The sequence below is a fragment of the Dromaius novaehollandiae genome, chromosome 23 (genome assembly GCF_036370855.1).
Source record: "Dromaius novaehollandiae isolate bDroNov1 chromosome 23, bDroNov1.hap1, whole genome shotgun sequence".
In the NCBI taxonomy this organism is placed as follows: Eukaryota; Metazoa; Chordata; class Aves; order Casuariiformes; family Dromaiidae; genus Dromaius; species Dromaius novaehollandiae.
In genome coordinates, this window is record NC_088120.1 from 10,025,838 (window position 1) to 10,047,443 (window position 21,606).

General features: G+C 43.1%; 2 protein-coding genes across 10 annotated transcripts in view; one reads left to right on the top strand and one right to left on the bottom strand.

Annotated features, from left to right (window-relative positions):
• The window catches only part of ZMYM4 (zinc finger MYM-type containing 4), a 44,176-nt gene extending 32,965 nt beyond the window's left edge, over positions 1–11,211 (top strand). For 5 of the 9 annotated variants that reach the window (XM_064525220.1, XM_064525221.1, XM_064525225.1 and 2 more), the window contains 8 exons: positions 145–239; positions 810–981; positions 2,258–2,353; positions 2,714–2,865; positions 4,217–4,328; positions 5,687–5,935; positions 7,012–7,141; positions 8,729–11,211. In XM_064525220.1, the coding sequence (XP_064381290.1) occupies positions 145–239; positions 810–981; positions 2,258–2,353; positions 2,714–2,865; positions 4,217–4,328; positions 5,687–5,935; positions 7,012–7,141; positions 8,729–8,936 (1,214 nt within the window). In that variant the 3' untranslated portion in view covers positions 8,937–11,211. Of the gene's footprint in view, positions 1–144; positions 240–809; positions 982–2,257; positions 2,354–2,713; positions 2,866–4,216; positions 4,329–5,686; positions 5,936–7,011; positions 7,142–8,728 lie in introns of those variants that run through there. The other 4 variants (XM_064525222.1, XM_064525223.1, XM_064525224.1 and 1 more) reach the window with 4 other exon arrangements.
• An 8,263-nt stretch (positions 11,212–19,474) lies between these two features.
• On the bottom strand, positions 19,475–21,462 carry LOC112985773 (interferon alpha-inducible protein 27-like protein 2A). Its single transcript, XM_064525227.1, has 4 exons — positions 21,383–21,462; positions 20,677–20,727; positions 20,275–20,436; positions 19,475–19,775 (listed from the first exon to the last, which is right to left on the bottom strand). Exons 1-4 carry the CDS (start codon positions 21,399–21,401, stop codon positions 19,684–19,686), a joined length of 324 nt encoding a protein of 107 aa, XP_064381297.1. The 5' UTR covers positions 21,402–21,462; the 3' UTR covers positions 19,475–19,683.
• Between the last annotated feature and the right edge of the window lie 144 nt (positions 21,463–21,606).

Below are 21,606 nucleotides of genomic sequence, written 5' to 3' on the forward strand. Positions count from 1 at the left end.
ATTGCCTAATTATCCAAAGGCAAAGCATTACTTGAATATGTGGATTTGATTGTCAACTTCAAGATATTCAATAGTATCTAAGTGACACTTTTACTTGGACGTGTTAAATCATATAAACTCTTAATGGTGTTAATTTGACTTTAGACTCATTTGACCCTCTCAGTAAAGGACTGGGTCTACATTCACGTTCACGAGCAAGACGGAGACATAGAGATGGCTTCCCACAGCCAAAAAGACGGGTAAGAAAGTATTTTTGGAACATAAGTTTCTCACATTTAAGGTAATAACATTATGTGCATGCTTATCCTCAAAAATAAGAAGCCTTGTTCTAGGGTGAAAATGAGCACTTGATTTAACTATGCTATATATATTTTTTTTTCTGTTCTCCTGATACATAAAATAAGATTTTCTTCTGCAACTAGGTAGAATAAATGCCCTTTTTGGTACGCAACATTTAAAGAATGTGTATCATTTAAAGAGCTCCAAAATAGATGTATTTTTAAATAGTGTAATAATCTACAGGAAAGAATCAATTTTTTATGACACAGGCAGAGAGGAATCTATTTCTGTGTGTATTTGTCATGAGGAGAATTATTGTTATTATTGCACTTTTTCCATGAAGCATGGTTAATATTTGCCCACTTAATAATAAAAAATTATATAGTCATTCAGCTTCTGTCACGAGAGCAGGTTTTTGGTATCATGTCAGTGCACCGTCCTTATTATCCAAGATCACATTAAGTTTCCATAGATGAAGAGCTCATTAAGTATAAGCTTGTATTTTCTTTGGTTTGTGTGTTTTCCTGCAGGGACGAAAGAAGTCTGTAGTTTCTGTAGAGCCCCGGAATCTCATGCAGGGTTCCTACCCAGGATGCTCTGTTTCTGGGATGACCCTGAAGTACATGTATGGGGTAAATGCCTGGAAGAATTGGGTCCAATGGAAAAACGCACAGGAGGAACAAGGGGACCTAAAGTTTTCAGGTAAACTTGTCTGTCTTTCAGTGGAAACGACAATATTTAGTTGAAGAGCACTTGGTGTGATATATTATTCAGGTAGGTATTAGGATTATTCATTATTAACTGAGGTTTAAAATACCCGTGAGCAAAGATTTTATAGAACATCATCTTATGGTTTCTCGTGCATTTAAAAATCTCATCTCTTGCATTCTTAGTTTATCTGTCACCTATTAAAACAGGCTCTAAAATACAAGATTTCTTTTCAACATTATAAATGTTAGTCTCCTGTTGCATTAACTCCCCCTTTGTGTTCATTTATGTGTGATAATTCATGTATAGAATAGATGTTTTATGCAGCTGCAGAGCTTCTACTGAGGTAACATCAGGTAATAGTTCTAAGCTGGCAACACTATGTTGGTCCCATCTTTTTCTTCTGTAGTTAAAGCATTCACAAAGTATCTGTGTGCCAGCATAACTGTTTGCCGTAAAAAAAACTTTGTGCTACAGTGTTAAAATCCAACATCTCATTTCTAGACTTCACAGTTGTGAAGAAACCTTCCCAAAACTCTTCTCGTTCTACATGACACCCTGCCTGAAACTAACCGTAAAAGGCATGAGTTGTTCCTTTTGTCTCACTAGGGTGACATCTAATAATGGCAATGTAAATGTTGCATTTGTTTGTTTTTCTAATTATGACTTTTTTTACAAAAGCACAGCAGCCCTGGGATTTGGCAGTATCTAACTCGCCTTTTCTCTGGTCTCAAATCTGTCTTACATGCTTGCACTGAGAGTTTTGTGGGCAGATTTTCGGAGTCCAGCAGAGAATTTAAATTAGGAGTGTAATTGAGCTTTATTGGGATGGTGGGGAAGAGAGCAAACCATATTAAATACTGCTGCAATGTAAAGAACTTAGTGTGATAGGGCTTATACAAGAGAGATCTCAAAGGGAAAAGTTCTGGTTAGAGAGAGATCTGCTTCTTCTTCCCTCATTTGGAATTTTTGTTGTCGTTACATGAGAACAGCTGTTTTTGTTTCCCAGAAGAAGAGTAATCCCATGAGTTACTGCCCTTTCTTCTTGTGGCTAAGGACAAAATGATTATAGCCAGTTCCAGGAAACTATATCCAAACCCCAGAAAGGGTCCCTGTTTAGTCCCAAGCAGTCAGTCACTTGTATATGGTGTGGAGCAGCCAAGGCTAGTAATTTCTTTGCAGATTCTCTGATTGATTGATTCTCTATTTGCTCTGCTTCCCTTTCCGAATCCCATGGCCCTTTAAACTCTTCATTCCTTCTCCCTTTAAGGAGTCGAGTATGCTGCACTCAACTCATGTCCAGAGCTACTAGGAAATACTCAAGATCTTTCTCTCACTCAAGATTCCCCTGAGTCCAGCTATAGAGGTGAAGCTGATTTATCAACCCTACACTGCCAGCCTCAAGTATATGTAACCATTGCCGTGCCACAGCTGTGGGGTCACTGAGCTCCCTACCATTTAAATATCCTAGGTTTAAATATCTATATTCTTCTTACTCCGTTACAGTATTCGTACTGGTTATACATGCTGGTGGTTTGTTTTTTATTGGCCAACTATTTATTTAATTGTTAACTAACAGACAGGAAGTAGTTCACAAGTTTAGACATACAGGGGACTATTTGAGATAGATGTTTTAATAGTTCTGCCTACATGAGATGATAAGGAACGTGTGAAGATTTAGTCTGTTGAATGAAGTTAATTTTTCTTGTAATTTTCTTCACCACAGTTCGTCCTGTGAAACTCAAGGAGGACGTTCTCTCATGCACTTTTGCCGAGCTGAGTTTTGGCTTGTGCCAGTTTATTCAAGAGGTGCGGAGACCAAATGGAGAAAAATATGATCCTGACAGCATCTTATACTTGTGCCTTGGAATTCAGCAGGTAACTCATTGAGTTAGGGTATTGCTGAGAGCATACCAAAAACTAGTCTGGCTTTTTGTGCAGTATCCGTAACACCACGCAGCTACTCAGTGTTTGCAGAGGAGGCAAGAGCGTTTCTTTTTCTGCTTTATTCTTAGTCCCAGACTTGGCTAATTTGTCTGGACTTTTTTTATGATCAAAGTAGACAGGCCTCTTCTGTACTTGGGAGGAATGTGGTATGGAGGAATAGGTGTTTCTGTGTAGACACAAATCTTTCATTTTGGTACCTTTTTTATCCTTGCCATGTATGGGAAAGCTAGGTATGAACTTGTGGATCCTCAGAAATATTTGCTTTATGATGGAATGTTTCAGATCTAAATAGTTGCACAATGCTCTTCTAATACGCAAGTTACGTGGAAGAGATTACCCAGGAAAGACTGTGCTCCTTCAGTGGTTAAGCAGATACCTATTGTGTTGGCAAAACTTACAGAAATAGTATGATGGGAATAATAGAATTATAATTAATGAATACTAAGAGTCATGTAACCAGTCCTTGCTACCTGCTTAGGCACTGCATGTTGAAACAGTTGTAGCACAAACCTAGAATAAAATAACTTCTACTGAAAACTCAGTGTCTCAGTTCAACATACCACTGTTTGAGGCTTTTTTGTAGAAATATCTTTTCGTTCGTTTTCTTGAATAGTCATTGGGTGATAAGGAATAAAGAGCTACTTCTGACGTAAAACCTACCATTTGATTAGGCATAGAATTATCTTTGACTTTTTTTTTCTTGGCCGTGCTTGAAAAAATGCAGAGAGAGTTAAAATTCAGATCACCATTGATAAGGTCTAGGAGTTTCAGCATTTTTTGTGTCCCACTTTTGACTTGCATACTTTCTGGTCTATAGGAAAAAAAAAATGTTAATGGCTCGTTGACCAGAATTTAAGGGATTCTTACATTGGTGCTGAAAGTTGCCCACACTGAGCCTCTATCTGTTGTCAGGAGAGCCTGTATTAGCAAGTGAAGTTTCTTTTCATAGAAGGGTATTCAGTAACTAACCTGTTCTGTATAGACAAACTTTTTTTTTTTTTGAAGGATATTTTTCTTTACTTTTAGAGGATGATGATTTTTCAGAAGACAGCTCTAGAGCTTGGAACGTTAGCAATAAGTCTTTCCTATATCTCCCATTTCATACTGGGGACATCCCAGTCCCTGCAGAAAATCTGATTAGATATCTTACTGAAGAATTCAACAACATGTTTTGGACCATAAGACACCTGGACATAAGAAAGAAAAAGAATCTGATGTCCTGTATCTTTTCTGCAATGTTAAGTAATCATAAATTGTATGTCTTCCTTTTTTTCTCTTGTAGTACCTGTTTGAGAATGGTAGAATAGATAACATTTTTACCGAGCCCTATTCCAGGTTTATGATTGAGCTTACAAAACTCTTGAAAATCTGGGAACCTACAATTCTTCCAAATGGTAGGACAATTATTTTATTTTGTGTAGCTGCATGACAAAGTCATTATTATAAATTACTACTTTCTCACTGCCATGAAGAAGAATATGATCTGAGGCATTCACATTAGTTTCCTCTTCCCCACCATGTAGTTGTTTGTGGTAGACTAGAACTGTGGATTTTATGTCTATCTCTCTCGGTCACAGATTGCACTTAAATATACCTTTGTCTCTGATTAATCTGTCAACTTCTTTGAAAGAAAGGCTTCCCATTCCTCTAGTCAACATGCCGGTTCTTCTCTTCCCTTAAGTTTTAGCTAGTCTTTATTTGAATACAGGTAGCCAGAACTGTGTGTGGTACTTGAGATGGGTTACTGCAAATACTGTGTACAATTACATTAGTATTTCCCTATCAGTACTGGAAATATTTCTTCTGATAAATCATAGGATCACAGTAGCAAGCCATTGGTATCTTAGCTCAGCTCTTCCACTCCAAGTTCTTCTCTCCTTAATTGCTTCCAAATTAAGAGCTCCTGAATTCTGCAGATATTTTTAATTGGTCTTCAAGTATGAACATGTGCTTTATAAAGCTGGACAGCAGCAATACTAGTAGATCAGATCTTTTAAGAGTAGCAGGGAACCTTGAGTGATGTTGGAAACTCCATACCTGGATCTGCAACTGGCTTTTCATTTTAAAATTTAACTTTGTATTTAATAAAGAAATATCCCAGTTACTTGTAGACTGATGTGTGCAGTGAAGTTCTTTTTTCTCAACAAGTATCTTATAAGCCTCCATATCTCCTTTTCCTAGCTGGCTTACCTTAACAACAATGGTAGAGGTGGTATCATTTAAACTCATGCTCCATGCCCTAGGAATTATACTTTTTTTGCAGTTGACTGACTGTGGTTTAATTCAGTGAAATTAAAACTCAGTGAGGTTCGGCTGGTATCTGCAATCTTCCTTTATATCCTTCTTTCCATTCTTCAGGCACTGGAGGATCTTGCTGTTGCACAGCTTGGTTCTCCATGCTTCCTCTTAGGTTCATGCATGCAGTCTTCTTGATGTTATTGGAATTACAGTTGCTTATTATAGGTCTGAATTTGATCTGATGTGCAATTCATTCATATACAAAGTTAGGTAAAAGAGAATTTATGTGAGTCTCTGACAGAATCTACCTTCTTAATATTAGCTATTTCTGCCCTCCCACCCTGCCTGTATATGATACTTTCTCTTATCACTTTAGGAAAATTCTTAAAATCCACTAGACTGCCAGGGATCTGTTTAAAAAAAAAAAGATGTTCATTTATAAGTGAATATGGGGAACAGCCCTAAAATGGCATAAATAACCATTTTCTTTTTTTTCTTTGCCCATTGTCTTCAGGTTACATGTTCTCAAGAATTGAAGAGGAACACTTGTGGGAGTGTAAACAGCTGGGTGCATATTCCCCTATAGTCTTACTGAACACACTTCTGTTCTTCAACACCAAATACTTCCAACTAAAGAATGTCAGCGAGCACCTGAAATTATCCTTTGCCCATGTCATGAGACGCACCCGGACTCTGAAGTATAATACTAAGATGACGTATTTACGTTTTTTCCCACCCTTTCAAAAACAAGAGGTAGAATCAGGTAAGTGCCTTCTTTCTGATTCTGAATTTCTGCAATCATATTTATATTGTCTGCTCCTTTTTTTAAAAAGGGACAAGGGGAAGAATATGTTATGCAGTAAGCAGAGCTGTGAATAGTCTGACTTCTGCTGTTACCCAGTACATTTTCAATATTTTTTCACTTCTAGTAGGATTTGAAGTGAGATTCGGCCTGAGCCAAGGTATCTAGTTAAAAAAAAATAAAAGAATGCTAGTTGAAAACTTACAAGTTAGTAATGTTGTCTGCCTTCGTGGAGTGCCTTTGCAAGGACATCAAATGGGATCATGAAACTATTGGCTTCTTCAGTTAAAAGTGCCAATATGTTACGTGAGTTCTCCTTTATTAAGGAAAGTTATATCCTCCATATTCTTCTGCTAGGTACTAGGTCTTGCTAGTTTTTCTGTAAGAGGAATAACACTTCTACTCTTCCCTCATAGAATAAGGTCCTTGATGAGATTGAGAGCATGTGCCCTAGTTCATATTATAAGCAAGTGACCACAGAATCTTTCTTAAGTGCTTTTTAGATTACTTCTATCCGAGAATTTAATTTTTGGTCTGATTTCCTAAGAAAGCAGAACTTTCAGAATTATTTTGTCTGTCTATACATAAGCTCACTTGTTGCCACAATGACTTTGAGCTTGGCCAGTTTGAACTGAGGGGCAGGATTCTTAAAAGTGCTCAGTTTTTATAAGCTTTGGGATAGAGGAAGAGAACAGGAAACTGCCCAATTGTTGCCCAGTGGCATCACTGAAGGAAAGGTGGGAGCTCTCCGCTATCCATGTCTCTCGTCCTTGTGCAGCAACTGACTCACCAGTTAGTACCCTCGTAGCTGGGAACACGCTATAGCATATGCGATATTTTGCCCACCCAGCAGGCTGACTACATCAGACCAGTTGATTTGCATATGATTTTGAATGACAGATTATAACATCAAATAGTGTCTTCTTTCTTTCTGATACAAAGTCCCATCAGACTGGTGCTGAGTGAAGTGACTAGGGCTTATTCTTAGAGGTGTTATTCTTCCCTGAATGTCTGTGATGTCATTTTCCTATATCCAGATAAATTATCTGTAGGCAAAAGGAAACGTGGTGAAGATGAGGAGATTGCAACAGCAGTGGAAATGGCTGAAAATACGGATAATCCCCTGCGATGTCCAGTCCGACTTTATGAGTTTTACTTGTCAAAATGGTAAGTGACAGAACTTGATTTTCAATCTGTATGTGGACTAGAACAGTCCAAAAGGGTAAAACATTTCTGTGAGGAAAATAGGTGCAGTTTTCTCCCAGCACCCTCCAAAGGTAGAAGAGTTCGAGTTAAGTGTTTGGCTTTGAAAAGCAGGTAACCAACAGCCATCCCTCAGGCCTCTGGAAGCAAGGATCCCACCCAGACTTTTTGTGCCTGTACTGTGGGCTCTTCTCTCCGCTTCCTAGTACCCCAATGTGAGTAGAGCCATGCTGATAGGACTTCCTTCATCAGCAATGCTGTTGAACTCAGCAAATAGGTAGTTTGTTACTTGTGTTGGATAAAGAGTAGAGTTACAGAGAGGTGTATATCCTTTAAATGCCTTTTCACCTCAGGAGGTCCCTGAAGAGGGCCTTCCACAGGGTGCAAGTCTAAACAGGGAGTATTACTATAGTGACCATGATCTTCTCATCTCTCTAACTTCCTATGCAGGATCCTTCTTCTGAGAAGCTTATGACTGGTATCACATGTTCCATGTGAAAAAGAGTAGGAAAAATGTGAAATAGATAAAACTGCTGATGGCTTTTGCCTGCTGTGAGATTAACTTTTATTTAGAAGTTAGAAAGAAGACTATATAACAAGGACATAGATATAAGTTATTTCATCTCTCCCTTTTCCTGTACAAACTTCAGTTAGGTCATTGAGCAGGTGGAATATGGTGTTCCTCTCTTTTCAAAGAAAATGCATGTGCAAAATGAAACAGTATCTCATTAGTGCCAGCTAACACCCAAATAAATCATCCTCAAAAATACACCTAGTGAGCTTACTACAAATCATCGTATTAGGCAACGAACGGTGTGCCTGGTAGCTGTCCTGACTCTGTCTCCCTGTTACTTTCCGTGCATTCACTTGCATGTCATTAGAAGCTTTTAGTTGTCCTTGGGCTGTGAAAACACTTTCATGCTGCTCCTCATATACCACAGCTGAGCCCCTGCAGTGATGCAAGCAGCAGTAAAAATTAACTTTTTTGTTTTAATCTGAATGTTCCAAAGCCAACCAAGAGGAATCCTTTCTCTAGAGGGCTGTGTCTCTTCCTACCAGAGCTTTCTCAAAGTCTGATGGTCAGTCTTTCAAGCAGATTGGCTCACCATTCTGCACCATGAGCAGGCAAGCTAGGATTTAGTTTTGTGTTTTGCTAATTCTTGAACTGTCCTCAGATACTCAGCAATTCTGGAATATTAGAACCAATTTTATTCAGAGATTAAATGTCAAATGCATCATCAATCATGTCAAGATACCGTACCATTAATTGGATAATACTACAATTGAAGAACCACCTCTGTAAAGAGGTCATTCTAATTGTCTTCATTTCATAAACAACTGATGCTGAGTGACCTGGAAATAACTGTTCGCTAAATTGAAGGGGGAAAGCAAGTCACTAATAAGAAGATATGAATTATGCCGTTTAAATTACAGTGATCTATTCACAATGTAACTTCCATTTTCTTTGCTGTTTCTCTTTAACCTCTGTTGTCCGTAGGACTATTAGTGCTGCCTTGTGATAATGTGGTCTTCCTTTCTTTACACTGACAGTTCTGAAAGCGTGAAGCAGAGAAGTGATGTATTTTACCTTCAACCTGAGCGCTCCTGTGTACCCAATAGCCCCATGTGGTATTCCACATTGCCAATAGACCCAGGAACCTTGGACATCATGTTAACACGTATTCTTATGGTGAGGGAAGTACATGAAGAACTTGCCAAAGTCAAATCAGAGGACTCTGATATTGAGTTATCAGACTAACTGAAGTGGGGTATTTTCCTTTGAATACACATTAGAAGCACCAAACTGTGAATACGTCCAGCCTTTGGAAAATGTGTATCAAATAAGCCAAGATAATGTCACCTAAAGGCACATTTTGAACCACAGTGGATGTACAAACTGGAATTGGAAGGAAGCAAGCTATGTAAGCTGCAAGAAACAACGTCCTACAGCAGCGATAAATCCTCTGAACAAACTCAAGATGAACTAACCTATTTGAGTGGTGCATAAATCCTTTATCTGTTTAGGATTTTTAAAAAAAAATTGTGAAACATTTTTAAGGAAAACGGTTGCGTAAAAGCTACCATAATGATGATGGGCACAGAGAGCTAGACTGTGGCTCACGTGATTTCTCAGCCTGATGGCTGGCAGTCGTTGCTGCCAAAGAACATGTGGAGATCCTAGAGCTCTTCACAAGGACAGGAGAGAAAGTGGTGATATTTAGACAAACAGACACCTTCCGTTATAAATATATACACACACACACTTTTATAATTTTTTTTTAAAGCTGGGATCAAATGTTAAGAAGGCAGAAGCTGCCAGGGTAGCTATCTAAATGGACTATCTAAATGGACAACAATCTGGCTGCTGTTAAACGGTCACACGATGCCAGAATCTAGCTCTCGGTCCGTGCTAATACCAACTCTAGCTCTGTTTGATCTGTGATGTGGAAGAGGTGCTGTAGGTCAAACTTCAGAGTGATCATGTTATGGGACAAACGTTTCTGGGGTATGTACAGGAGAGTGACTGTCCTGGGGTATGTGCAGAAAATCCCTTAACTAGCCCAGTAGCTCTGCAGTCTGTTGATATAATCTAGCAAATACTGTGGTGCGCGGAAATTTTTTTTTCCCTTAAGGCAGCTTTCCTTTCTCCTCTTTCCCCTACTCCGATGTTTTTGGTTATTTTATAAGGCAAATATGGAGGGCCTTGTCATTTCAAGGGAAAGATGCACGTGCTCTTTCTCTTTCCACCTTTGCAACACCTGCAGTGTTGTACAAAGGATGCAGTATTACTTCTGACAAAGAACTGTGGTAGAAAGTTACCATGTGTGTTTTTTCCCCACCCCACGCAAAGAGATTTAGTCATAGTGTTGGAAATTGAAAGAGATTTTTTTAAGGTTTGGCTGTTACTGCATCTTTTAGAAGAGAAAAGCTCCCATATTGTGTTTAGAGGACAGGACATTATCAGATACTGTCTGTATCTCTGTTTTCTCAAGCTATAGATACGTGTTTCTGATGACCAGAAGTCATAAATTCATTGGAAACCCAAACTATTTTTAAAGAAGAGAACTGTATGGTTTTTATCTAGTTTTGGTCAGTTATCCAGCTTCTGTAATAGGGGTCTGATATTTGATCTTGTCACTAAAATTTCAGGAGATGAAAATCAACAGCCTTGGATGATATTTCCTTTTTTTTGTTTGTTTTGTTTTGTTTTTTAATTATTTTTTTAGCAGTAACAAAAGTAATTTAACAAAAATAAAATCAGAAAGTAGTCTATTGACGTTGTGTATTTGGTAGTCCTGTCCCTGCCTGTAACAGATTTCACTGATGTATTTTTTAATACAGAAAACTATGTGAAAAGTAAACCTGCCCCGATTCTGTCTGATCCAAGCCCATCTGTGTCTGTCATTTCTGATCAAAGATCATGCTTTGTCCATGTCCTGGCCTAGCACTCCCGGGGGGAAATACTTGGGCCCTAACGTGTACCCTAACAATAAACTGCCCAGGCACTTGGAGGCTTCATGACTTTCATTTAGGTTAATTTCATTTTGTATAAACACTAACTTATGCCCTATAGTTATGTTAAAGTATTTAAATAGCAGGCACACTATTTTGTATTGGGATGGTTGATAGAATGTTTCAGGAAAAAAATACCACTCTGGAGAGAACAGCTAACCAGCTTAGCGTGTAGGTCTGTAGAGGATAAAAAAGTCTGAGATGTGTCTGTTGCACACAGGTATGCCCAGAACCTCCATATTAGTAGAAGACAGGAAGGATCCAGGAATAACTGAAGTTCTTGGAGATTGCGTGTAAGAATGCAGCTACCTGCGTCTGTATCGGGTTGCCTTTGCCCCTTCCTTTCCTCCCCCTGCCCGCCCCCCAGGGAATAAGCAAGGGAAAGAGTTAAGACATGCTGTTGGGAGGGCTGGTTTTTGTTGGGAGGGGGTGGGGATTGTTTAAAAAATAATACCACAACTGAGTTTTCCCTTAATAGACATAACAGAAATATTCCCATAGAATAAAGTAGTATATTTGTATATTATGAGTAAAGTATTCATTTTTCTTTCTCTGAAGAACCTCACTCTTTCTCGTCTGTGAATGCTTTCATGTATGTTAATTTTTTTCTAGGTGCTTGGAATGAAAGATATTTGCATAGTCTCTCAGCGAAGAAAGCTAAAACACTTTAGCAAGACTGACTGAAAGCAAAGTCGTTAAGGATTGTACTGACTCCTTTTATTTTGTCACTCTGAGATGAGGAAGGGCTCAGTGCAGCTTCTTTTGATGATATAATTAACAGAACAGATAAGTTTAGTTTCAGTTTTTCTAGGGTGGTACCTTCTGCTTTGTGCCCCGTGGCAGCGGTGCGCGCTGTCCTGGGTATGCCTGTGTTACCGTGGCCTCTCGAGGGATTTGTCGTCAAGCTGGCTAGAATTCACCCTGACTTACAAGATCTATTGCCTTGAAGGATTAAAATATATTTATAGATTATACATTCAGTATCGAAGTTCTAAACACTTAGACAAAGTTGTTTATAATAAAAATATCTGAATCATTTGCTGACCATGCAACACTTCATTACTTGAAATATTCTTTTAGGTAGAAAAATCATGTTTTAGTCTCATTATGGACAGAGAAGCAACAAAGATGAGTGCGAGAAAGACGGGTAGAAGATAATACTTCCTGCTGTTAAGGTTTCTTTCTTTACCTGTATGTCTTCTAACTGCTAGACACAGATTGTTTAAGTGTTTAATTTCAGATGATAGCTTAGCCATACAAGCTGTCTGGTTTGAGAGTTTGGAAGCCAGAATATCTTGTTACTCATTAGAGTATATTCCTGTAAATTACAGTTCTGTCCACTAATGCAAGTCTTTGGATTTTGCAGAGATTTTTATTTAAAATGCTTCCTGGAGTGTGGCTATTATCTATGCAGTGCTGGTATTCTCCTAGCAGTTTTTATTCTAGAAGATGCTCAGAACATGCCTACTCATCTTTCTTGGTTTCACTTGACTAAAGGTGGATACAAAAGGCACTTGGAATGTCACAGAATTAGGTGTGAAAGAAGTTAAATTAGCTTATGAATTACTCTGTCAACCTCATTAACCACTGATCTAAAAGAAAACCCTGGATTTCTCTGGCAGTAGTCTCCAGCCCAGTGATGTCTCCTCAGAGACTTGAAATAAAATGGCAGCAGAGTCATTCATTTCATATTTCCCAAGGGTGCACTCATACAATGGCGAGGCAGCACCAGTGACGCTTTAGGGCTACAGAAGTGACTCTGAATGTGCAATAAAGTCTTTGTTTTTTGGTAACAGACTTAGTAACTCTTTTCAGTCCCTAGAGCAATAGTTTCACTGTTGCCTTAAAAAAGGAAAGCAGAACAAATGCTGCTGTATAAAATCTTTATGGTGCTCTTTTCAAACCGCAGTCACCATGCTCCCTGTGTAAATTTGACTTTTGCTGACATCAGCACAAGTTCCCCTTTTTTTGTCTTCCTGTGTCATCCTATTTAAACATTCCTAAAGATCTAGTGGAGGCAAAATTAAGATTTGTTCTCTCCTACTAAATAGCTGCTCATCTGCAGTATGTGCCTAGTGGAAGGAATCAGTGTATAAGGTTTAAAGAAGTAACAAGTGTTGAACAATCAACTTAAACATCATTGCATAAAAAAGAGGGAATCTACCACTAATCACTGCATAGACTGAAATTTTTTGCAGTGGCAGTAATTGGTAATTACTTATTACAATGACTGAAAGCTATTGAACATTTCCCTAAAGGAACCAGGTTATTTTACCTTTCTTTTGCAAGAGAAACCATTCATCCAATTTTGAGGATGGTGTTTTATAACCAAGTGTAAGCACCCAAATCAGTAAAAATCATGGACCATTGCTGACTAGAAAGCTGAGTAGTTTTAGGAGGAATTAAACTGAATCAGAGTGTAGCTTGCCTATTAGAGTTACAGTTTTTGAGCCTAAGCTTGCCTCCTTTACACAGACAGTTCAATAAAGTAAGGTTTGTGCGAGTAAAGCAAGTGTGAACCACCATTTTTCATCTCTTCATAGATTTCTTGAAAGATGAAACTGCAAGACTAGTTCCAACATGATCACTGCCTTACTTGTCTTACTATGGTCTGCTGCTTGATACCAGTTTCTACCACAGTGTATGACTGCAGTTTTGTCTGGCAGGTAGGACTAACTATATACACCAGAAATATTCTTTTTATATCTTTCCTGAGGGAAACAGCTGGCTTGAAAAAGAGGGCGTAGAATGTTTTTGCACTGTATGGTTGCATTTATTAAGAACTTGACTCCAGCCATTTTTAAAAGATGGAATTTTTAACTAAGGGTGAAGTTGCTCGTTTAGTCTGTCCTCTGGCATGAATCTACCGCTTTTATTTTCATCTGGCTGAGCTGTAAGTTCTTGCATTTTTGTCTTCAGTTTCCCTTTTCCCCCCTTTTCCAAAGCATTTGATATCTTTTTTGTTGTGCTTTACAAGGAAACTATTTTATACTTGTCAGAAAGAATAATAAAGGAGTAAGTGGCGAAGTGGTAGCCATTGAACTGTACTCTGAAGAGTTTATGCAGTAGAAGTTTTAGCATATTTGCTTTCTGTGCTGCATTATGCAGGTGGACAATTGTGCATGACAAGTAATGCCAATGATATTTAAGGTGTGTAGGTGTCATTATTTTATATGCAATGCATCTCAATTAGATGCTATTAAGAAAAATCAGTGAATGTGGGTACATGTCAAAGACAGGACAAACCTAGAGGAAAAAAATGATTTTAAAAGTGTGTAATTCCTGAGCCTAGAATGCTAACTGTTTTGCTATTTTGTGAAAAAGCAAAATCTGCAACAGCTTTTATTATTATTATTATTCATCAATAGAGGCTGCAGCTGTTGAAGTCATAAGAGCTCAGCTGATTGCACCAGCGGTAGAGATCTGTCCAGTGAGCGTTGCAAAGTTGTAGAATGCTTTTAAAAATCGAATGGCTTTGTGGACCCCAGGCATCTTGGATTCCTCTAGCCATAGTACTTAAATTTTACATTGGATAGTAACAGTCATTAATCTAAAGGTTTTTCAGAAGAGATTTGTTTTCTATTAAAGAAACAAAAACTGGAATATCTTAGATTATCTGTTGCTTGGAGACAAAGAGGGAATTAAAATTGCACGGAGTATATCACAGAAAATGGCCAAGGTAAACAAAACACCAAGCCCCAAATCTCAAAATGCATCCTAAGTATGCAATTTTAATTAAAAAAAATCCAGTCCAGCTTGCTGATGTTCATAAATAATTGATGCAGACTGCAGTAGCCACGTTAAGTATGACTCGGTTATTTTTGTGGTTTATAGTAGACTATTAGATATGCCAATGAACATCATACCTAGGGCCTTAGGTCTAAGCCTCTTGGACCTTTTATTCTCTCTTCTATATATTTATAACATAAAAGGCTGGAATACTTTGAAAAGGTCTTTTAGATCTGCTGGGTAGCTTGTATTCGAGCCAAAATTCTCCCTTTAAAAAAAGGGCGTGAGTGACTACTCCTGATTTTATCCCCAGTTAAGCCACTGACTCATTATATAGCCCAGGGTCTAGTGTACACTTCCAGTAACTGCTGTTGTATAGATGAAAGCCTCATGTTTAGTTCCTTGCCAGTCTGTACCTCAGTTGTACCCATGTGTAAATTGGCTAGACTTTCCTACCTCGTACGGGCATTATGAGGCTAAATTCTGTAGGATGCTTTGCAGCCTTGTGTTGTAAGGTGCTATGTAACTGCAAAGTGTTATTTCAAAAGATCTAAATAGGTCACCAGTGCATCATAATCTATATTAAAAAGACTTTTTTCTTATATGAGAATTTATAGAGTTCAATGTATGGTATTAATAAGTGAATTATTGAGACCCCCCAAATAGTTTCTGTTTGAATCGTATCTGTATTCTGCAAAAGTGATTAAAAACCTTTAACTTTAATAAAAGAGTACATCCTCATTTCATGTATCATGTTGGGATCTAAGTTTAAAAAGAAAATCTCATAGATCTGGGGGGGATGGGGGGTTAGTTGTTCTTAAGCCAGCATTAAAATAGCAGCTTAGCATCTTCACAACAAGGACTGGTCTTTCCCACGTGACTGTAGAGCGTCTCACAGTGGGGTTTGCTCCTCTTTGAGGCCTTTGGGATCGGCTTTAAGTAGATCAATCAACATCAGAGTTTGTTATGCACACCCCTTCCCCCAAAGCAAAGTGCAGGGGGGAGTGGTGGCTTGTCCTCTGACTTTGCAGCCATGCAGAGCTAAAACAACTTCAAACTTTCTCTTCTTTTTAGTTAAGTATTACAATTCAAATTACAGTATTTTGTCCTGCATAGGATAGTAACTTTTCTTTCTCAACACATTTTATATAGGCGGAGTTCTGCGTTATCGAGCCAGCCACTGTTACTAATCTACCAGTCGCTGTTCAGTGCATGTAAGTTGTTAGGATAAGTGTCGTGGACCTGGCAACAGGAATAGTGGCGCAGGGTCGGTGCTGCTCTCCAACTGCCGTGAGCAGTGTCTGATGGTCCTCAGTGACCAGGAAAATTCCTTAGGACTGAGTGTCACATTTTCTCTGTTGCCCTGAAATTCCGAAATTACCTAAATGCTCACGATACCATGGAAATGACATCTCTCACCTGAAAAAAATCATTTTACAAAGGTTGATTTGTCTTACGATAAGCTCAGTGAAAATTCTCATGGTTTTCTGAATGAGATTCCTGTACCTCCTCTGTGTCAACATTCTGGGACACTTTAAGCAGTGTGTTTCTTAAGGTCCTAATCGTGCAGCTAGTCTACACTTATTTTGGAAAACGCTAGCATACCCAGAGCCTTGTGAGTCTGTCTATGCAGCCAGCTTAGCCTTACCAAGTCGAGAAAGCATAGATACTCCTTCTGTTTTAAAGAGTATATTTAGAAAACAGAAATGGCCACTCACAAGCAAAAAAATTACACACATGCTGATTAAACGTTCCCGGAAGTCTGATGAATGAATATACTACTGGTCATAGCAGTATTTGCTATGACAGTATTTGTCTTAATGGAGGCTTAATATATATTATTATGTGGCTGATAGTTTCATACCGTTGTTTGAGGAGAGCTGGATTTGAACAGTTGTAGATGGTGTTCACTTGAGGAGACAGGGAAAACTGAAAAGACGCTTAAGAAAGAAGGCATGTGAGCTGCAAAAGCAGAAGAGAAATATTGTGGCAGGTTGTTGACTAGTGCTGTTGCTTAATGCATTTATATAATGCAATTGGTAATTAATTATAGAGGGTACAGAAACTGAAAGCCAGATGATTACGAGAGAGCCTTGTTCACCAGTGTATTTAAGTATGGGACACTGGATCAGTCTTCCTTTATGGAAATACAGTACCAAAAGTGGAGTTTTTAAAACATTTGCTGTCATGACACGCTGTGCTTATCGCACCAGGAAGCGGGGAGGACATCAGGCTTGCTGGGAAGGCACCAAAACAAATCCCTTGTCTCTAAAGCAGAGCTACTCTGAGTATTTTTGACAGACCTAAGAGATGTTGCTCCATTCAAGGATAGCTATGCATTAATAACGTAACAATGTTAAGGTGTATTAGCAGGTCCACTCTGTGTATTATTTTCTGCAGTCCTGGTCTTACAGTGGCAACTCTTTTTTCTTTATCTCCCTGAGGATTTAGGTTCGGATCCTGCAGATGTGCAAAGGCCTAAATTTGCAAGTCGAATTTAGACTTGACGGTGCTGGTTAAATCTGAGCAGATCCTAGGGTTGGATGCTGTGCCGGGCTGGGATGCAGCGTGGCTTCTCCCTATCGCGTTTGCCTGCAGACCTTTGTTCCAGCCAGAGCTGAGGACGGGGCCACAGTCCCCTCTGCCGCACCTCTGCCCCTGCCCCTGCCCATGTAAATCCACCCCTGTATATAAGTGTTTACAAGATCAAGACCTTAATTTGTAAAATATGATTTAAGATTTAGTCTAGATGCTTTATAACAAAATCATGTTTAAGTGATTAACAAATAACTATAAATCTGTACGCGTTCTAGGGCTGGTCCACGTTATGACAGTGACTTATAAACCCTCAGCATTTGTGTGTCCGGTCCTTGCCGTTGCCGTGTATGGGCTGAGTTTTGAGGCATTGCAAGCTGTCCTCTTGCTCTAGCAGCTTGAGCAGAGATGAGGAGGCAATGTGGAAGCTGGAGGGTTGTGGTGTGTGGTGCGTGCGTGCGTGTGCGTGTGTATTTAGCTCCTACTGCATTTGTATCTTTTATATTGTTCAGATAAAATGTTCTCATTTCAGATAAAATGTTCTCATTTCACATGTCAGTCCAGTCTGTCATCTGTCACCATGTACAATTTGAATTAAACATTGTTTATAATAAAACTGTCTACATCCTTGCCAGTGTCTCATCTTTTCATCGGGAGAGATTGTAAAACTGGAAAAACTACAAGTTAGAGTCTGTTCTTGGACTAGTGCAAATCCTGAGGCACTTGATGGGTACCTGGGAAATGCGTATGGACAGCAATAACGGTGAGTGGCATCGCCATCCAAGTATCCTGTTCCCATTTCTTCTGCACGTTTAGTCTCTCTCTCCGCCCTATTCCCAACCCCACCTCTCTAGTGCAATTGCATGACTGGTGAAGTCTGCATAGATATAATGAATCGTGTGGGTCCAAGTTCAGCTTTATATCAGCACTGCATTCAAACACAGAGTAATCGAGGTTGGAAGGGACACCCGGATGGCTCTGGTCCAGCCTTCCCCGCCCCAAGGAGTCATTATCGGAACATGAGTGAGCAGCTGGCTTCATACAGGCTCTGCTGGGACCTGAGGAACTGCCCAAGCATGCTTGGGTGCAGCAGGCTTTTGTGGGGGCCCTCCAGAGCCCGGGGGGTGATGGTCCCAGTGCCGACTGCTCAGAGTCCCCAAGGTCGGGGACATCAGCCCATTAGGGGCTTTACTACTTTAGATGCTGCTAAACTGTTGTCTCCTGCTAGCGCTCTCTGACCGCTGCCATCCCATACTGCTTTCCAGACCTGAAGCTGCCCTACTGTGTGTCCATACAGCCTCAAGTGCCGCGTGTGCCGCCACACCTGGGCCCTGAGATCATCGTTACTGGTAAGGGTCACCAGTGTCTTTGCTCTCCTGGGTGAGCACTGCTTTTCTAAAGCCCTAGGTGCTGAAGTGCTCCGAGTGTCCGATGTGCCAAGACTCGGGAAGCCGCAAGGTTGCTCTGGGGGTGCATGAGCCGGCGTGGGCATCCCCGAGAACCGCGTTCCCAGCCCGACTCATCCGGGGGAGGAGGGCTTCTCCCAAATTCAGACTTTACTCTCCCTTACATTAATTCCATTCTATTGCTTACATGCCAGGAGACTGCAGCATATATACCAATATCATCAGATGACATCTGTCAGGCAAGTTTGCCTGCTTTACAGCGCTAAGTGTATGTTTTTGTTGCAGCTGTTTCCAAGTCTGAAGAGCAAAGATTCCCCTGAGAACAGCAGGTTACAGAACGAACACTTTCAAATTCAGGAACACTGAAAATTAGGCTAGCTATCTCTGGCATCTCCCAAGTACCGCAATCTCGTTTTCCAGCTCTTTTGAATACAAGAGTTTTAAAAATCCAATCCTCCCACTTTGTAACCATTCAAAATGCATAGTAGTGTCTCTCATGGTTAGGGGGGGGTGGATCTACATACCATTTTTGCCTGGTTTTAATATAGCTGTGGTTAACTTGAGTGTGAAGGAGGTATGCACAGCTCTAACGACGCCTGCAGCACTAATGAGGTCCTTGCACAAAACGCAAACATGAGGAGCAGGCTGGCGGCAGGACTGCACCATGCACCGTTCCCTTGACAGGCTGCGCGGCTGCTATCGACACCCTGCCGAGGCCCACGTAGGAGGTAAGGAAATATATTTGTGGGAAATTTCAAAATGTTTCGGCGATTCCTCCCGCGTCCTCTCACACCCATATTTCTACTGCTGTCAGTCTGATTCTGTGCAACTGTTGCAATACTTCTCGCCGACTGGCAAGAAAACCTCTGCTGTGGCTGGACGTTGCTTGGTATGTTGCTGACAACAGGTAGTGGCTCTTACTCCTTTTTTTCTTTATATCATCCAGACAATTTTCCCTCAGTTTGCTGTTTTCCAGAGCTGCATGAATGGTCTTTCACATGTGCTTGCTCTGCTGCACACCCAGAGGCCCTGGCAATAGTCCATTCTCCGGCCCCAGCACCCCCACGAGCCCCTCTCTCCGCCGACGCAACCACACACACGTCCACCCGCGACGCCCGCCTGGAGACCAGCTTTATTGTGCTCCGGGACGCTCCGCGCAAGCCGCCCGACAGCTTTTAAGAAGACAGCAAAGCAAGTGGCGAGGCTGCAGCGTGGTTTGCAGCGACTGTCACGCTGCCTTTCAAAACGCTGGGGCTGAAGCGTTTCTTCTTGCTGCTACTCAGCTTTGTGCTCAGGAGGCGGTGGCGGAGCTTGACCCTGTCCTCACTTAAGCCACCAGGCACCAGCTGCTGCACCAAGTGGCCCGAGGACTGACCCAAGCCCGATTTTGGCACCTAGGGAGAGTCCTGCAGCTCCTGCAAAGACAGAAAGAGGCCTGATACCCTCAGCCCACCTGCCCTGGCTGCTGGTGGAGCGAGCGCAGACCAGGGCTACCTAATGGCTTCTCCAGCTTTGCTCTGGGTGAGCTGGCCTGCACAAGGGCTCCGGCCCTAGGGCACCGGCCAGCCCCTTTCCACTGGCCTTCCCTGGAAAGGGCCAGAGCGGCCTGCGAGGACAAGCCTTGGCAGAGCCGCGGGACCTCCATGGCCCCGATGTCTTCAACCTTGGGGCTGTTGTCCAGCAAGCCCTGAGTGTGTCTTCTACTGCACTCTGGGTCTATCCCTGGCCTCCACCCCTTCCCCACCGTTCTGGGTGATTAAACCAAGCCATGCACTAACAAACGGGCACAGGCCTGGATGGGCTTTACAGCAGGACTGGTCTGCAACCCCACGTCAGTCGTGTGCAGCCGGCTCTCCGGGGACGGAGCCGGGCGCAGCCGCTCGGACGGGTCGGCTCCTCTGCCCCCGCACTCACCGGCCGACTGCAGCAGGGCCACGATGCTGCCGGCAGGCACTCCGCCGTCGTTGGCGATGGCAGCGTCCGACATCATCTTGGCGGCTACGGAGCCCGCGATGATGCCTTTCGGTGTAAATCCCAGCGCGCAGATGCCCGCCGGGACACCAACTACTGCCAGCCCTGCAGCGTGACACAGCAGCGTCAGTGCGCAGCGCGGCTCTGCGCCCGCGGTCCCCTCCCGCCACCGGCACCTCTTGTCTCGCCCCCCCGGAAAGGAGGCAGACGCGAGAGCTGCCGAGCGAGGGCCGGGGCGGGGGGGGCCCCATCCCGGGGTGGGGGGGGACATTCGCGCAGGAGAAGGGCTGCACGGCCGCAGCAGCGGCGCGGGTGCTTGGAGGGGTGCTGGGGGCAGCCCCTTACCTAGCCCGAAAGCAGCTCCGATGGTCACTCCCGCGAGTTTGCTGCCTATCCCTAGGAAGGAAGGAAGGAAGGAAGGAAGGATGGAGGCGGAGCTCGGCAGTAGGCAGAAGGGGAGCTGCAGCAGCCTGTAACCGGGGTGCAGCGCCTGTGCTCGGCCCCATCCCAGCGGCTCCCGCTGGCTTCTCCCCGCCGCGGCTGCGGCCGCGCTCGGGGCTGGGCACCCGCCCTGCCCTGCCCTGCCCGAGCCCTACGGCCGCCCCGGACGCGGGAGCGGGGCCCGGCGGGGTCAGCTGCCCGCAGGCCGCGGGACGGGCGGGAGCGGGGAAGAGCATCCCGGCCGCGGTCCGGCTCCCGGCGCGGGGAGGGGGCAGCCCCGGAGCCCGGCTGCGAGGACCGGCCCGTCACCCGGCGGCTCGCTCCGCGCCGGGCTTCCCGGGGCCCGGGCGAGGCGACGCCGAGGCCTGCGGCGGTGACGGAGGCGATGGCTCCGGGCGAGGATGCAGCCGCTCTGCTCCCGGCAGAGCAGCGGCCAGCGGGATCCGCGCTGGAGGGGAGCCCAAGGCTCGCCCCCCCCCCCCCCCGCCCCCGCCCCGCGGCCAGGGCCCGGCGCGCTGCTCCGAGGCGCCTGGGCCCGAGGGTGCCCCCCGCTCCGGGAGGCCGGGCCCCGGGGGGCCTCGCTCCGGGGATGCCCCGCCACGGTCCCCACCGTTGCTGCTGCCGGCCATGGTGCAGCCGACCGCGTTCCCGGCCACCCTGGAGGAAAATGGAGCAGGGAGCGCCCCGGGGCCGCCCCCAACCCACCCAGTGCCGCCCAGTGCCGCCCCAGCCCTCCCAGTGCCACCTGGAGCCACCCCCCAACCCACCCAGTGCCACCCAGTGCCGCCCCAGCCCTCCCAGTGCCACCTGGGGCCACCCCCAACCCACCCAGTG

Excerpts from the sequence above, each read along its gene's own strand:
- LOC112985773 (XM_064525227.1), bottom strand. Across the intron at positions 20,437-20,676 it reads CGGAGCTGCTTTCGGGCTAG|GGCTGGCAGTAGTTGGTGTC; the intron begins GTAAGGGGCTGC and ends GTCACGCTGCAG. Across the intron at positions 19,776-20,274 it reads GGCCCTGCTGCAGTCGGCCG|GAGCTGCAGGACTCTCCCTA; the intron begins GTGAGTGCGGGG and ends CTGTCTTTGCAG.